The sequence below is a fragment of the Nyctibius grandis genome, chromosome 10, assembly GCF_013368605.1.
Source record: "Nyctibius grandis isolate bNycGra1 chromosome 10, bNycGra1.pri, whole genome shotgun sequence".
NCBI classification, from domain to species: Eukaryota; Metazoa; Chordata; class Aves; order Nyctibiiformes; family Nyctibiidae; genus Nyctibius; species Nyctibius grandis.
The window spans coordinates 13,254,688-13,271,692 of record NC_090667.1 but is presented as its reverse complement, the minus strand read 5'-3'; the positions used below and the strand labels follow the sequence as shown (position 1 = coordinate 13,271,692).

Genomic DNA, 17,005 nt, shown 5'->3' with positions numbered 1-17,005 from the left:
TCAGAGAGACCTGGGCAGGCTGGAGAGTTGGGCGGGGAGAAACTTAATGAACTATAAGAAGGGCAAGTGTAGAGTCCTGCATCTGGGCAAGAACAACCCCATGTACCAGTACAAGTTGGGGACAGAGCTGTTGGAGAGCAGCGTAGGGGAAAGGGACCTGGGGGTCCTAGTGGACAGCAGGATGGCCATGAACCAGCAGTGTGCCCTTGTGGCCAAGAAGGCCAATGGCATCCTGGGGTGGATTAGAAGGGGTGTGGTTAGCAGGTCGAGAGAGGTTCTCCTCCCCCTCTGCTCTGCCCTGCTGAGGCCGCATCTGGAATATTGTGTCCAGTTCTGGGCCCCTCAGTTCAAGGAGGACAGGGAACTGCTAGAGAGAGTCCAGCGTAGAGCCACGAAGATGATGAAGGGGGTGGAACATCTCCCTTCTGAGGAGAGGCTGAGGGAGCTGGGTCTCTTGAGCTTGGAGAAGAGGAGACTGAGGGGGGACCTCATTGATGTTTATAAATATGTAAAGGGCAAGTGTCATGAGGATGGAGCCAGGCTCTTCTCAGTGACACCCCTTGACAGGACAAGGGGCAACGGGTGCAAGCTGGAACACGGGAGGTTCCGCATAAATAGGAGGAAAAACTTCTTTCCGGTGAGGGTGCCCGAACCCTGGCACAGGCTGCCCAGAGAGGGGGTGGAGTCTCCTTCTCTGGAGACATTCAAAACGCGCCTGGACGCGTCCCTGTGTGACATGGTCTGGGTGACCCTGCTCCGGCAGGGGTTGGACTGGATGATCCTTCGAGGTCCCTTCCAATCCCTGACATTGTGTGATTCGGTGATTCTGTAACTGGGATCATAGTGGGAGTGACTGGGACCACACTCGGGGCAAATGGGATCATACTGGGAGTGACTGGGACCACACTCGGGGCAACTGGGATATACTGGGAGTAACTGGGATGACACTTGGGGTAAGTGGGAGCATACTGTGAGTGACTGGGACGACACATGGGGCAAATGGCATATACTGGGAGTGACTGGGACCCCACTTGTGGCAAATGGGAACATACTGGGAGTGACTGGGACCATGATGGTGGTAAGTGGTGTATACTGGGAGAGACTGGGACCACGCTGGGTGCAACTGGGATATACTGGGAGTGACTGGGTCCATGCTTGGGCCTACTGGGATCATACTGGGAGGGACTGAGACCATGCTGGGTCAACTGGGATCATACTGGGAGTGACTGGGACCACACTTGCGGCAACTGCAATCATACTGGGAGTGACTGGGACCACACATGGGGCAACAGGGATCATACTGGGAGTGACTGGGATGACACTTGGGGTAAGTGGGAACATACTGGGAGTGACTGGGACCACATTTGGGGCAACTGGGATCATACTGGGAGTGACTGGAACCACATTGGGGCAACTGGGATCATACTGGGAGTGCCTGCAACCACACTCGAGGCAACTGGGATATACTCGGAGTGACTGGGACCACGCTGGGTGCAACTGGAATATAGTGGGAGTGACTGGGACCACACTTGTGGCAAGTGGGAACATACTGGGAGTGACTGGGACCATGCTGGGTGCAAATGGGATCATACTGGGAGTGACTGGGACCACACTCGTGGCAACTGGGATATACTGGGAGTGACTGTGACCACACATGATGCAAATGGGATCATACTGGGAGTGACTGGGACCACATTTGGGGCAACTGGGATCATACTGGGAGTGACTGCGACCATGCTTGAGCCTATTGGGATCATACTGGGAGGGACTGGGACCATGCTGGGTGTAACAGGAATCATACTGAGAGTGACTGGGGCCAAGATGGGGGCAACTGGGATATACTGGGAGTGACTGGGATGACACTTGGGGCAACTGGAATCATAGTTGCAGTGACTGGGACCACACTTGGAATAACTGGGATCATACTGAGAGTGACTGGGACCACACTTGTGGCAAGTGGTAACATACTCGGAGTGACTGGGACCATGCCTGTTGCAAGTGGGATATACTGAGAGTGTCTTGGACCATGCTTGGGCCAACTGGGATCATACTGGGAGGGACTGGGACCATGCTGGGTGCAACAGGGATCATACAGAGAGTGACTGGGGCCATGCTGAGGGCAACTGGGATCATACTGGGAGTGACTGGGACCACACTTGTTGTAACTGGGATCATACTGGGAGTGACTGGGATGACACCTGGGGCAACTGGGATCACAGTGGGAGTGACTGGGACCATGCTGGTGGCAATTGGTGTTAAAGAAGATTGGCAGAGTCCGGGTCTCTGGGTTTGCTGGTTTTATTAATCAACCCCCGAATCTCCCCGCTTTGAGTCCCCAAATGCCCCGAGAGCCTCCAAATCCCCCCAAATCTCCTCATTGACCCCCAAATCGCCCCAAACTCTCCAAAGCGCCCTCCTGACCCCCCAGATTGCCCAGATAAGGGGTGAGAGGGGGGAGGGTGTAACCCCAAAATAAGGGGGGGAGGGAGGGAGCTGTGGGGAGAGCCTGAGGGATTGGGGGGGGATGATCACCCTGGGGGGACCCCAAAAATGTGGGGGGGACCACAAAACAGAGGGGTGCTGAAGGGGGTGATCCCCAAAATTAATGGGGGGGGTTCACTCACTCTCCAGGCCCCCCACAACAGCAATAACACTGCTGCTGATTGGCTGGGTGGCCCAGGCCCACCTGCAGGCGGAGGCCGCGGCGCAGGAGCGGGCGCAGGCGCAGGGGGAGCAGCGGCGCCTGCACAACCTGCTGCAGGAGATCAAGGTCTCCCCAGCCACCCCCCGAGTCCCCAACCACCCCCCCACGTCCCCCGGACTCCCCTTTCACGTCCCCTTTGTGAGAGCCCCCCCTTTCTGTGGGGGGGGAAATAAATGGCCGTGCAAAAGGCGAGTGCCCTCATCTCCCCAACACCCCCCATGTTCCCCTGGGCCCCCCTCTCATGTCCCCAACCCCCCTCTCCATGTCCCCCCCCACAGGTGTCCCCCCCGCCTCCAAACGCCCCCTTGGGTCCTCAGGGGCCAAGCGGCCGACCCGCAGGTGCAGCTCGGGGGGCGCCAGGAACGGGTGCGCGTGCTTGAGGCTGAAAACCGCGACCTCCAGCACCAGGTGGAGACCCTGCAGGGGGAGCACGAGGCCCGCGAGAGCCACCTCGCCCTGCGCCTGCAGTGAGTGTGTGCCCCCACACCAAATATCGGGGTGCCCCCCCAAAAGTGGGGTTTAACCCCCCCAAGCCCAGGAGCCTGGAGGCGGAGCGGGACTTCTTGCAGCGCGAGGCCGAGGGGCTGAAGAGCGAGATCCGGCAGCTGGAGGCAGAGGCGGCGTGGCGGAAGCGGGCGCTGGGGGAGGCTGAGGGGCGCGTGTGGGGGCTGGCTGCCCACCTGCAGGACACAGAGGTACGTTATGGGGGGGGCATTTGGGGGGCACTCCTCCACTTCCCCCCTGGTGACAAGAGGAGCCTCGTGCTGTCCCGGCCCGGGATTGGGGGGGACCCCACTTAATATAGGGGGTTTTGTGGCGATTCCCCTTGATTTAGGGCATTTGGGGGGCAAAGTTGTTTTTTTGAGGGGCAAAGTTGGCTTCTTGAGGGCCAAAGTTGAGTTTTTGAGGGCCAAAGTTGGGTGTTTGGGGGCCAAAGTTGGGTTTTTGAGGGGCTAATTTGGGTTTTCGAGGGGCAAAGTTGTTTTTTTGGGGGTCAAAGTTGCATTTTTGGGGGCCAAAGTGGGGTTTTTTGGCTCCCGCCCCCATGGGGGTGAGGTCGCGGCTGGGGCTCCCCCAACCTCCTGAGCCCCCCCCAAAGCTGGACACCCCCCCCACACACACTGCGATGGGGTGGGCAGGGCAGGATTTGGGAGGGGGGGTTGGGGGGGGCCGCCTCAAGGAATGGGGCTGTGGGGGGCTCCCAGTTTGGGGGGGGCTCATGCAAGGAGGGGGGTGTCCCAGTTTGGGGGGAGGGTCCCAGTTTGGGGGGTGCTGGACCGAGGGGTTCATGCAGGGTACGGGGGGGGCAAGATGTGGGGGCAAAAGAGAGGGCTGCGATTGGTTGAGGCTCGGCTAATCCGCGCGCGGCGCTCGGCGGTTTAAAGGTGCCCGGGGCAGAGCGCGGTGGCGGCGGTTTGTCCGGTTGCTGCGGGCGCGGCTACAGGCGGCGACACGGAGACGGCCGGTGGCTCCGACCGGGACCCCGACCGGGACCCCGACCCCGACCCCGACTCCGGCCCCGCCGCCCCGGCCCGACCCGGCGTCTCAGCGGCCACAGCAGGTACGTTATAACCAGGGGCGTTATACCGGGGGGTGGGGGGACTGTTACCGGGGTGCGGGGTGGGGTTACCGGGGCGCCCGTTCCCCAGTAAATCACACTCCCCCTGTCCCCCCAGCAGTGCCCCGGGGGGGTGAGTGACAGGGGACACCCCCCGCTGCGTCCCCTACTGCCCCTCAACGAACCCCCCGTGTCCCCAATGCCCCCATGTCGCCAGGGTCCCCCCTGCCATGTCTCCCGTGTCCCCGTGGTGTCCCCAGCTCCCCCCTCGGTGTTCCCCAGGCCCTCCCTTGCCGTGTCCCCATGTCCCAACTGCCCCCGTGGTGTCCCCAACAACACCTCGTGTCCCCTGAGCCCCCCTCCTGTGTCCCAAACCAGGCCCCCATGTCCCCTGGGTTCCCGTCCCATGTCCCCAACACCCCCTGCAGTGTCCCCAACCACCCGCCCATGTCCCCAGCTGCCCCTGTCATTCCCCCAATACCCCCATAGTGTCCCAAACACCCTCCCCATGTCCCCCTGGGCCCCCCTCCCCATGTCCCCAACCCCCCTCTCCATGTCCCCCTCACAGGTGCCACCCCCTGCCTCCAAACGCCCCCCTGGGGACCTCAGGGGCCAAGTGGCCGACCCGCAGGTGCAGCTCGGGGGGCGCCAGGAGCTGGTGAGCATGCTTGAGGCTGACAACCGCGACCTCCAGCACCAGTTGGAGACCCTGCGGGTGGAGCAAGAGGCCATCGAGAGCCTCCTCGCCCGGCGCCTGCAGTGAGTGCGTGCCCCCCCCCCCCCCCCCAAAAATCGGGGTGCCCCCAAAAAGTGGGGTTTAAACCCCCCCCAACCCCAGGAACGTGGAGGAGGAGCGGGACCGCTGGCGGTGCGAGGCCGAGGTGCTAGAGACCGAGAACCGGCAGCTGAGGGCGGAGGCGGTGCAGGAGGAGCAGGCGCTGGAGGAGGCTGAGAGGCACGTGCGGGAGCTGACTGCCCGCCTGCAGAACATAGAGGTATGTTATGGGGGGGGGGCATTTTGGGGGGACTCCCCCCTTCCCCCTGCAAAGAAAAGGGGGGGTTGGGCACCAATTTGGCCGCTTTTGCACCCAAAAAGTGAGGGGGGGTCTCAGGAGCCCACGGTGGGGGCTGGTTTCTGCCCCCCCCCCCCCTACTGCCCCCCCCAGGCACAGCTGGCGCAGGCCCTGGAGTGGGAGGCCACGGCCCAGGAGCGGACGCTGGCGCAGCGGGAGCAGCAGCTGCAAGCGCTGGGGATTGAACCGCTCCACCTGTTCAACGAGGAGCTCCAGGTGTGTGCAACGCCCCGCCCGGGGTGTCCCCAACAACCCCCATGTCCCCTGGGTCCCCCCTCTATGTCCCCATCCCCCCCCCTTGCCGCCCCCTCCCCAGGGCACCATCCGGGTGTTCTGCCACACGCAGCCGGTGCTGCCGCAGGAGCGGGGCCGGCAGCGGGGGCCGGGGCCCCTCCACATCCCCCCCGGCGATGAGAGGAGCCTCGTGCTGTGCCTGCCCGGGATTGGGGGGGACCGCACTTAATATAGGGGGTTTTGGGGCGAATCCCCTTGATTTAGGGGATTTGGAGGGGCAAAGTTGAGCTTTTAGGCCCCCCCAACCCTCCTGCCCGTCCCCCGTTGGCCGCGAGCGCCGTGGTGACGTCTGCTCTGATTTCAGCTTCAACCACCTGTTCCCCCCAGACGCCTCCCAGCAGGACGTGCTCGAGTAGATCGCGCTGCTCCTGCAGGTGGGGGGCCCCCAAATGCCCCCTGAACCCCCAAATCCCCCTTTGAACACCCTTCTGCACGTACAGAAGCAAAAATGTTATAAAAAGGGGCTTGTTTGCTAATAAACGGCTTCTGCTGGTTTCACATGGGATCGTGTGCTGAGTCCTTTTCTCCGCAACCCTTCATCTCCTCCCAGCATCCCTCCTCTACTGCTCCCCGTATGCCCCCTGAACTGCTCCTGTTACCGGAAAATAGTACCCAAGGAAACTCTCTAACCCCAATGAGAGTTGAGAAGCCGACACTGGTTTATTGCAGCGCTGGGTGCACGGGGAATCTCTCCTCCTCGCATGCACACCCAGGGACAAAAGCTTGCTCCTTATATACATAATTCTAAGAAGAGCCCACCCCTTCCAAAAAAACCCACTTCTGCATAACACGGTCTGTGCTGCATTAGGTAATGTCTTTACACAGGCGTACTAAATTGGGGAAGGGGTCTGGGGTGGGCTCTGGGGGTCACAATCCCCCTTTAATCGTGCTTGTGCACAAGCGTGGTCGAGGCCTTCTTGTTTTGGACTTTCTCTCTCCTCTGACACAAGAGTTTATGAATCAAGTTAATTTAGACATCACAAAGTTCTCTACACTTTTGTCTTTTGACCCTTTTATAATTAGCAGAGACCTTTGTTTTTCTAAGACTAAGTGTAAACAGCATGAATCATTGTCTACTAGAACCTTGTTATCAATCCCATAAACAAACACTATCTACAAAACATGCAGTTTGCTTCAGAACCTATTGTTATTCTCTCTTATTCTAGCTAACAGGAAAATTATTGAGGGGAAAGTTTGTTCTGTGTAAAGGTAACACAGAGCAGGCCTTTTAGAGCCTCCTCCGAGGCCTGCTCCGAGGCCTGCTCTTGCTAACCCGTTGCTAAACCTGAGGCCTACTCGTGCTAAACCATTGCTGAACTGAACCGTCTGGTATCAATTCCCCCCTTTGGAAGCAGTTAGATTTATTATCTCACTACTTCCATATACTTTTCTCAATGATTCTCTTAACACAACCCACGCAGATCCCTAGAATAACTATCATCACAACTACATAAACTATTCCCTCTAACAACGTGGCTAACCATCCTTTTAGAGACAATCCACCTAATTCTTGCAGGATTTTGTGGAGCCAACTATTTTCTGCTGCATCCCTGATTGCCCTGCTCTCTTCTGCTGCTCTCTTCATTTTATCCAATTGCTCTTGCAGGTTATCAGTGATGTTTGGGATGTGGATGCAGCAGGGCTCTTTGTCTAACTTAAGGTATCCACACGCTCCTTGTTCTTTGACTAATAGCAAGTCTAAGGCCAGTCTATTTTGCAGAGTCATTTTAGTATTGGCTTGGATCTGTTTGTTAACAATTTGGAATCCCTTTTGAGGGGCTCTTGATAAAGATTCTACTTGCCACGTTAGATTTTCTATTAGCATCCGACTTTCTAAAGCCGTCAGTCCTGGTAGAAGGAACCTTTGAAATCCCCATTCAAGTTGTGACCCCAGGGGACAGGCTGAGTGGCTGAAGGAGGAACTGGGCTGTTACACCAGTAAGATTGTTCATTCTACCAAACCCTTGTATCAGAGTTAGAATTAAGTTCTCATCTATGTCTGCATTGGCCTCTCCACCTGTATCAATTTCTGCATTTCCGAACATGACTGCAAGGGAGAGAACCCGGAACCTTGTGATCCGCGGGTTAGTCTTAAACATAAAGGTCCCTCTTGTTTTACAGTCCGTTCTGGTGATGAGGCTGGTTTGATCCTGCTGTGATGTACCCACGGAGTGACTCCCTTGAGCTTGACAGCTGTGTAGGTGGTGAGCAACATGTGGAAAGGTCCTTTCCACTTCTCTTTTAGCGGTTCATCTGCCCACGTCCTCAGGTACACCCAGTCTCCAGGTTGGTATTGATGCACAGGCACGTCCAGGGATAGTGGTGTGCTCACAGTGATGTACCTGTGGAGAGAGGACAAAACCTTTCCTAGAGAGACAACATATTCTTTCGGATGTTTCCCCATGATCTCAGGATCAACTCCTGTTTCTGTCACCTGATAGGGTTTACCATAAATGATTTCAAAAGGACTAACCTTTCCTTTACTTTTAGGATTCGTAGCAAAGCTGAGGGTAAAGCACCCGACCATTTTATCTGGGCCTCTTGGCAAATTTTTCCTCATCTGTTTATTTAAGCTTTGTTTCTTTTTTTTTTTTTAACTTTTGCACTTGATTGAGGTCTCCGTGGGATATGGAGGTCCCATTTTACCCCTAACACTTCAGCTAAATTTTGAACAGCCTCTGCTATAAAGTGTGGGCCCCTGTCTGAAGATAGTCCTAGAGGTGTCCCAAATCTCAGTATTATTTGCTTAGGTAATATTTTTGTTACTTCTCTTGCCTTGTTGGTGCGACAAGGGAAAGCTTCATGCCAGCCTGTGAAAGTGTCTGTCGTTACTAAAAGATACCGATACCCATTTTGCTGCAGTAATTCGGAAAAGTCTATTTGCCAAGAGTCTTCTGGATTGTTTCTTCTCTATGTTGCTCCTGATAAAGGTCTCTGCTCGGAGGCGTGTTGGCCATCCCTTACTGACACTGTCTTGTTGTTTTGAAAAGTATCCCACAGGCCTTTTCCATGATCCCAGTCTCTGGGCCAACACTCCCAGAGCAATACGCAGTCTTGCATGTACAAATCAAATGGTTTTTCTAAGTTCGGGAGGCCCAGAGCTGGAGCACTCATTAAAGTCTGGTTTAGTTTTGCAAATGCACCTCTGGGTGCAAACAAGGAGGTTTTTTTGCAGAAAGAGCCCCGGGGGTGCTGATCGCCAGCGGCTGAACGTGAGCCAGCAGCGTGCCCAGGTGGCCAAGGTGGCCAATGGCATCCTGGCCTCTCTCAGGACTAGTGTGGCCAGGGAAGGGATCGTCCCTCTGTGCTCGGCACTGGTGAGGCCGCACCCCAAATCCTGTGTCCAGTTGTGGGCCCCGCACTTCAAGGAAGGTGTTGAGGTGTTGGAGCGAGTGCAGAGGAGGGCGACCAAGGTGGGGAAGGGTCTGGAGGGTCTGACCTGCGAGGAACGGCTGAGGGAGCTGGGGGGGTTCAGCCTGGAGAAGAGGAGGCTCAGAGGTGACCTTAGTGCAGTCTACAACTACCTGAAGGGAGGGTGTAGTGAAGTGGGAGTAGGCCTCTTCTCCCAGGCAACCAGCGACAGGACAAGAGGACACAGCCTCAGGCTTCGCCAGGGGAGGGTCAGGTTGGCCATCAGGAAGCATTTCTTCTCAGCAAGGGTCATTAACCATTGGAAGGGGCTGCCCAGGGAGGCGGTGGAGTCACCATCTCTGGAGGGGTTTAAGACAAGACCGGACATAGCACTTAGTGTCCTGGTCTAGTTGACAGGGTGGTGTCAGGGCAACGGTTGGACGCGATGATCCCTGAGGTCTCTTCTAACCTGGTTGATTCTGTGATTCTGTGAAAACAAAAATTGAACCTGGGTTTGCACTACCACCTGCTGGAGAAAGGCAGAGCTGCTGGATGGTGAGAAAAGAAAGCATGGTGTGTTTACTCATCTTTCATTAATTTCTGAAAACTCATAATTAATTTCTGAGAACTCATACCACGCTCTCATGGTCATTTTAAAGTGGCACATGTCACCGTAGCACCTGAGTTCTCATCGCAGGCAGAACCTGAGCCTTATGTTCCCCAGCACCCACTTTTGCACAAGCCTTTATCATAGCATTCAAATCTGGTTCTTCTGGTAACGCTTCGATGATCTTTTGACAATCAGCATTAGCATCATCCCTAACGAGCTGCGTTATCAAAGTCTCTGGCAAATCTGCGTCAAAAGCTTGTTTCTCAACCACCTCTTGTAACCTCTTGACAAAGGGTAAAAACGGCTCTTTGGGTCCCTGTCTCACGGTGGTAGACACACTTCTCAGTGAGGAAGTGTGGTCTGGATGATGGGGTAGTGAGGTGGATTGTGAAGTGGCTGAAGGAAAGAAGGCAGAGAGTGGTGGGCAATGGGACAGAGTCCAGTTGGAGGTCTGTGTCTAGCGGAGTCCCTCAAGGGTCGGTACTGGGACCAGAACTGTTCAATATATTCATGAATGACTTGGATGAGGGAATAGAGTGCACTGTCAGCAAGTTGGCTGATGACACCAAACTGGGAGGAGTGGCTGACACAGCGGAAGGCTGCGCAGCCATTCAGAGAGACCTGGGCAGGCTGGAGAGTTGGGCGCGGAGAAACTTAATGAACTATAAGAAGGGCAAGTGTAGAGTCCTGCCTCTGGGCAAGAACAACCCCATGTACCAGTACAAGTTGGGGACAGAGCTGTTGGAGAGCAGCGTAGGGGAAAGGGATCTGGGGGTCCTAGTGGACAGCAGGATGGCCCTGAGCCAGCAGTGTGCCCTTGTGGCCAAGAAGGCCAATGGCATCCTGGGGAGTGACTGGGACCACACTCGGGGCAACTGGGATATACTGGGAGTGACTAGGATGACACTTGGGGTAAGAGGGAACATACTGGGAGTGACTGGGACCATGCTGGTGGTAACTGGGATATACTGGGAGTGACTGGGACCATGCTTGGGACTACTGGGATCATACTGGAAGGGACTGGGACCATCTGGGTGCAATTGGGATCATACTGGGAGTGACTGGGACAATGCTGGAGACAACTGGGATATACTGGGAGTCACTGGAACCAAACTTCTAGCAACTGTGATCATACTGGGAGCAACAGGAACCATGCTGGGGGCGACTGGGATATACTGGGAGTAACTGGAACCACACTTGGGGCAAAAGGGATCATAATGGGAGAGACTGGGATCACTCTTGGGGTAACTGGGATCATACTGGGAGTGACTGGGACCACACATGGGGTAACTGGGATATACTGGAAGCGACTGGGACCACACTTGGGGCAACTGGGATCATACTGGGAGGGACTGGGACGACACCTGGGGCAACTGTGATCGTACTGGGAGTGACTGGGACCACACTTGGGGTAACTGGGATATACTGGAAGCGACTGGGACCACACATGGGGCAACTGGGATCATAATGGGAGTGACTGGGATGACACTTGCGGTAAGTGGGAACATACAGGGAGTGACTGGGACCATGCTGGTGGTAAGTGGTGTATACTGGGACTGACTGGGACCATGCTGGGTGCAACTGGGATATACTGGGAGTGACTGGGACCACACTTGGGGCAACTGGGATCATACTGGGAGGGACTGGGACCATGTTGGGGACAACTGGGATATACTGGGAGTGACTGGGTCCATGTTGGGACCACACTTGGGGTAACAGGGATAATACTGGGAGTGACTGGGACCACACTTGGGGTAACTGGTGTCATACTGGGAGTGACAGGAACCACAATCGGGGCAACTGGGATCATAGTGAGAGTGACTGGGATCACACTTGGGGTAACTGGTGTCATACTGGGAGTGACTGGGACCATGCTGGTGGTAAGTGGTGTATACTGGGAGTGACTGGGACCACGCTGGGTGCAACTGGGATATACTGGGAGTGACTGGGACCATGCTTGGGCCTACTGGGATCATACTGGGAGGGACTGGGACCATGTTGGGGACAACTGGATATACTGGGAGTGACTGGGTCCATGTTGGGACCACACTTGGGGTAACAGGGATAATACTGGGAGTGAATGGGACCACAGTTGGGGTAACTGGTGTCATACTGGGAGTGACAGGAACCACACTCGGGGCAACTGGGATCATACTGGAAGCAACTAGAACCATGCTGGAGGCAACTGGGTTATACTGGGAGCAATTGGAACCACACTTGGGGCAACAGGGATCATACTGGGAGTGACTGGGACCTCTCTTGGGGCATCTGGGATCATACTGGGAATGACTGAGAGGGACTGGGACCACAATTGGGGTAAGTGGGATTATACTGGCAGTGACTGGAACCACACATAGAGCATGTGGGATCATACTGGGAGTGACTGGGAGTGAGTGGGACCACACCAGGGCAACTGGGATATACTGGGAGTGACTTGGACCACACTTGAGGTAACTGGCATCATACTGTGAGTGACTGGGACTACACTTGGGGTAACTGGGATCATACTGGGAGTGACAGGGACCATGCTGGGTGCAACTGGGATATACTGGGAGCGACTGGGACCATTCTGGGGGCAACTGGGATCATACTGGGAGTTACTGGGACCACACTTGGGGCAACTGGCATCATACTGGGAGTGAATGGGACCACACTTGGGATAACTGGGTTGATACTGGTTGTGAGTGGGACCACACTAGGGGTAAATGTTGTCATAATGGGAGTGACTTGGACCACACTTGGGGTAACTGGCATCATAGTGTGAGTGACTGGGCTGACACTTGGGGTATGTGGGATCATACTGGGAGTGACTGGGACCACACGTGGGGTAACTGGGATCATACTGGGAGTGACTGGGACCACAGTTGTGGTAACTGGTGTTATACTGGGAGTGACTGCGACCACACTTATGGTAACTGGGAACATACTGGGAGTGACTGGGACCATGCTGGGGGCAACTGGAATTATACTGGGAGTGACTGGGACCACACTTGGGGCAACTGGGAACATACTGGGAGTGAATGGGACCACACTTATGGTAACTGGTGTCTTACTGGGTGTGACTGGGACCATGCTGGGACCACACTTGGGGAAACTGGGATCATACTGGGAGTGACTGGGACCACAGTTGGGGTAACAGGTGTCCTACTGGAAGTGACAGGGACTACACTTGAGGTAAGTGGGATCATACTGGGAGTGACAGGTACCAAGATGGGGACAATGTGATCATACTGGGAGTGACTGGAACCACACTCGGGGCAACTGGGATATACTGGTAGCTACTGGGAGTGACTGGGACCATGCTGGTGGTAATTGGGATATACTGGGAGAGACTGGGACCGTCTGGGTAAACTGGGATCATACTGGGTTTGACTGGGACCACGTTTGTTGCAACAGGTATCATAATGGGATTGACTGGCACCATACTGGTGACAACTGGGATATACTGGGATTGACTGGGACCACACTCGGTGCAACTGGGATATACTGGGAGTGACTGGGACCACACATGGGACATATGGGATCATAATGGTCGTGACTGGAACCACAGTTGTGGCAAATGGGAACATCTTGGGAGTGACAGGCACCACGCTGGGTGCAACAGGGATATAATGGGAGTGACTGGGACCATGCTTGGGCCTACTGGGATCATACTGGGAGGGAATGGGACCATGCTGGGTGCTACTGGGGTCATACTGGGAATTACTGGGACCACACTTAGGGCAACTGGGATCATAATGGGAGTGACTGGGACCACACTTGGGGCAACTGTGTTCATACTTGGAGTGACTGGGACCACACTTGGCGTAACTGGTATATACTAGGAGAGATTGGACCACACTTGTGGCAAGTGGGAACATACTGGGAGTGACTGGGACCACGCTGGGTGTAACTGGGATATACTGGGAGTGAATGGGACCATGCTTGGGCCTACTGGGAGTGACTGGGACCATGCTGGGTGCAACTGGGATATACTGGGAGTGATTGGGACCACACATGGGGCAACTGGGATCATACTGGCAGTGACTGCGACCATGCTTGGGCCTACTGGGATCATACTGGGAGGGACTGGGACCATGCTGGGTGTAACAGGAATCATACTGAGAGTGACTGGGGCCAAGCTGGGGGCAACTGGGATATACTGGGAGTGACAAGGACCGTGCTATGTTCAACTGGGATCATACTGGGAGTTACTGGGATGACACTTGGGGCAACTGGAATCATAGTTGCAGCGAATGAGACCACACTTGGATTAACTGAGATCATACTGAGAGTGACTGGGGCCATGCTGGGTGCAACTGGGACATACTGGGAGTGACTGGGACCATGCTGGGGGCAACTGGGATCATACTCGGAGCTACTGGGACCAAACTTGGGGCAACTGGGATCATAGTGGGAGTGACTGAGACCACACTTGGGGCAACTGGGATCATACTGGGAGTGACTGCGACCATGCTGGTGGCAACTGGTGTTAAAGAAAATTGGCAGAGTCCTGGTCTCTGGGTTTGCTGGTTTTATTAATCAATCCCCAAATCTCCCCCCTTTGAGTCCCCAAATGCCCCGAGAGCCTCCAAATTCCCCCAAAATCTCCTCATTGACCCCCAAATCGCCCCAAACTCTCCAAAGCGCCCTCCTGACCCCCCAGATTGCCCAGATAAGGGGTGAGAGGGGGGAGGGTGTAACCCCAATCTAAGGGGGGGAGGGAGGGGACTGTGGGGAGAGCCTGAGGGAGTGGGGGGAGATGATCACCCTGGGGGGACCCCAAAAATTTGGGGGGGACCATAAAATAGAGGGATGCTGAATGGGGGGATCCCCAAAATTAATGGGGGGGGGGTTCACTCACTGTCCAGGCCCCCCACAACAGCAATAACACTGCTGCTGATTGGCCGGGTGGGGGGGTCCCACTCGAGGCCCTTGAGCTGCTACGGGAGGACAGATTTCACGCAGAGCATCGCTCTGGCGTGGGGGCCCTTCTTGAGAGCCCCCCCTTTGTGGGGGGTGTAATGGGGGTCCCTGTCCCCCCCCCAAATCACTCTCCCCCTGCAGGTGCAGCAGGTGCAGCCCCAGGCCCACCTGCAGGCGGAGGCCGCAGCGTAGGAGCGGGCGCGGGCGCAGGCGCAGGGGGAGCAGCGGCGCCTGCACAACCTGCTGCAGGAGATCAAGGTCTCCCCAGCCACCCCCCGAGTCCCCAACCACCCCCCCACGTCGCCCGGACTCCCCTTTCACATCCCCTTTGTAAGAGCCCCCCCTTTCTGTGGGGGGGGGAAATAAATGGCCGTGCAAAAGGCGAGTGCCCTCGTGTCCCCAACACCCTCCCCATGTCCCCCTGGGCCCCCCCTCTCATGTCCCCAACCCCCCTCTCCATGTCCCCCCCACAGGTGCCCCCCCCGCCTCCAAACGCCCCCTTGGGACCTCAGGGGCCAAGCGGCCAACACGCAGGCGGAGCTCGGGGGGCGCCAGGAGCGGGTGCGCATGCTTGAGGCTGAAAACCGCGACCTCCAGCACCAGGTGGAGACCCTGCGGGGGGAGCACGAGGCCTGCGAGAGCCACCTCGCCCTGCGCCTGCAGTGAGTGTGTGCCCCCACACCAAATATCGGGGTGCCCCCCCAAAAGTGGGGTTTAACCCCCCCAAGCCCAGGAGCCTGGAGGCGGAGCGGGACTTCTTGCAGCGTGAGGCCGAGGGGCTGAAGAGCGAGATCCGGCAGCTGGAGGCAGAGGCGGCGTGGCGGAAGCGGGCGCTGGGGGAGGCTGAGGGGCGCGTGCGGGGGCTGGCTGCCCACCTGCAGGACACAGAGGTACGTTATGGGGGGGGCATTTGGGGGGCACTCCTCCACTTCCCCCCCGGTGACAAGAGGAGCTTCGTGCTGTCCCGGCCCGGGATTGGGGGGGACCCCACTTAATATAGGGGGTTTTGTGGCGATTCCCCTTGATTTAGGGCATTTGGGGGGCAAAGTTGTTTTTTTGAGGGGCAAAGTTGGCTTCTTGAGGGCCAAAGTTGGGTGTTTGGGGGCCAAAGTTGGGTTTTTGAGGGGCTAATTTGGGTTTTCGAGGGGCAAAGTTGTTTTTTTGGGGGTCAAAGTTGCATTTTTGGGGGCCAAAGTGGGGTTTTTTGGCTCCCGCCCCCATGGGGGTGAGGTCGCGGCTGGGGCTCCCCCAACCTCCTGAGCCCCCCCCAAAGCTGGACACCCCCCCCACACACACTGCGATGGGGTGGGCAGGGCAGGATTTGGGAGGGGGGGTTGGGGGGGGCCGCCTCAAGGAATGGGGCTGTGGGGGGCTCCCAGTTTGGGGGGGGCTCATGCAAGGAGGGGGGTGTCCCAGTTTGGGGGGAGGGTCCCAGTTTGGGGGGTGCTGGACCGAGGGGTTCATGCAGGGTACGGGGTGGGCAAGATGTGGGGGCAAAAGAGAGGGCTGCGATTGGTTGAGGCTCGGCCAATCTGTGCGCGGCGCTCGGCGGTTTAAAGGTGCCCGGGGCAGAGCGCGGTGGCGGCGCTTTGTCCGGTTGCTGCGGGCGCGGCTACGGGCGGCGACACGGAGACGGCCGGTGGCTCCGACCGGGACCCCGACTCCAGCCCCGCCGCCCCGGCCCGACCCGGCGTCTCAGCGGCCACAGCAGGTACGTTATAACCAGGGGCGTTATACCGGGGGGTGGGGGGACTGTTACCGGCGTGCGGGGTGGGGTTACTGGGGCGCCTGGTACCTGGTAAATCACACCCCCCCTGTCCCCCCAGCAGCTCCCCGGGGGGGTGAGTGACAGGGGACACCCCCCGCTGCGTCCCCTACTGCCCCTCAACGAACCCCCCGTGTCCCCAACCCCCCCCATGTCGCCAGGGTCCCCCCTGCCATGTCTCCCGTGTCCCCGTGGTGTCCCCAGCTCCCCCCTCGGTGTCCCCCAGGCCCTCCCTTGCCGTGTCCCCATGTCCCAACTGCCCCCGTGGTGTCCCCAACAACCCCTCGTGTCCCCTGAGCCCCCCTCCTGTGTCCCAAACCAGCCCCCCATGTCCCCTGGGTTCCCGTCCCATGTCCCCAACACCCCCTGCAGTGTCCCCAACCACCCGCCCATGTCCCCAGCTGCCCCTGTCATTCCCCCAATACCCCCATAGTGTCCCAAACACCCTCCCCATGTCCCCCTGGGCCCCCCTCCCCATGTCCCCAACCCCCCTCTCCATGTCCCCCTCACAGGTGCCCCCCCTGCCTCCAAACGCCCCCCTGGGGACCTCAGGGGCCAAGTGGCCGACCCGCAGGTGCAGCTCGGGGGGCGCCAGGAGTTGGTGAGCATGCTTGAGGCTGACAACCGTGACCTCCAGCACCAGTTGGAGACCCTGCGGGTGGAGCAAGAGGCCATCGAGAGCCTCCTCGCCCGGCGCCTGCAGTGAGTGCGTGCCCCCCCCCCCCCCCCCCAAATATCGGGGTGC

At 57.5% G+C, this 17,005-nt stretch overlaps 1 protein-coding gene across 1 annotated transcript in view; it reads left to right on the top strand.

The window, feature by feature from the left end:
• Positions 1–17,005, top strand: part of LOC137668055 (rootletin-like) — a 43,183-nt gene that overhangs the window by 18,340 nt on the left and 7,838 nt on the right. The window contains exons 12-25 of the mRNA XM_068409351.1: positions 2,429–2,444; positions 2,646–2,892; positions 2,983–3,171; positions 3,243–3,399; positions 4,103–4,261; positions 4,831–5,021; positions 5,101–5,257; positions 5,429–5,551; positions 5,652–5,759; positions 14,637–14,683; positions 14,969–15,157; positions 15,229–15,385; positions 16,068–16,206; positions 16,773–16,962. Coding sequence (XP_068265452.1) covers positions 2,429–2,444; positions 2,646–2,892; positions 2,983–3,171; positions 3,243–3,399; positions 4,103–4,261; positions 4,831–5,021; positions 5,101–5,257; positions 5,429–5,551; positions 5,652–5,759; positions 14,637–14,683; positions 14,969–15,157; positions 15,229–15,385; positions 16,068–16,206; positions 16,773–16,962 — 2,069 coding nt within the window. The remainder of the gene's footprint in view (positions 1–2,428; positions 2,445–2,645; positions 2,893–2,982; positions 3,172–3,242; positions 3,400–4,102; positions 4,262–4,830; positions 5,022–5,100; positions 5,258–5,428; positions 5,552–5,651; positions 5,760–14,636; positions 14,684–14,968; positions 15,158–15,228; positions 15,386–16,067; positions 16,207–16,772; positions 16,963–17,005) is intronic.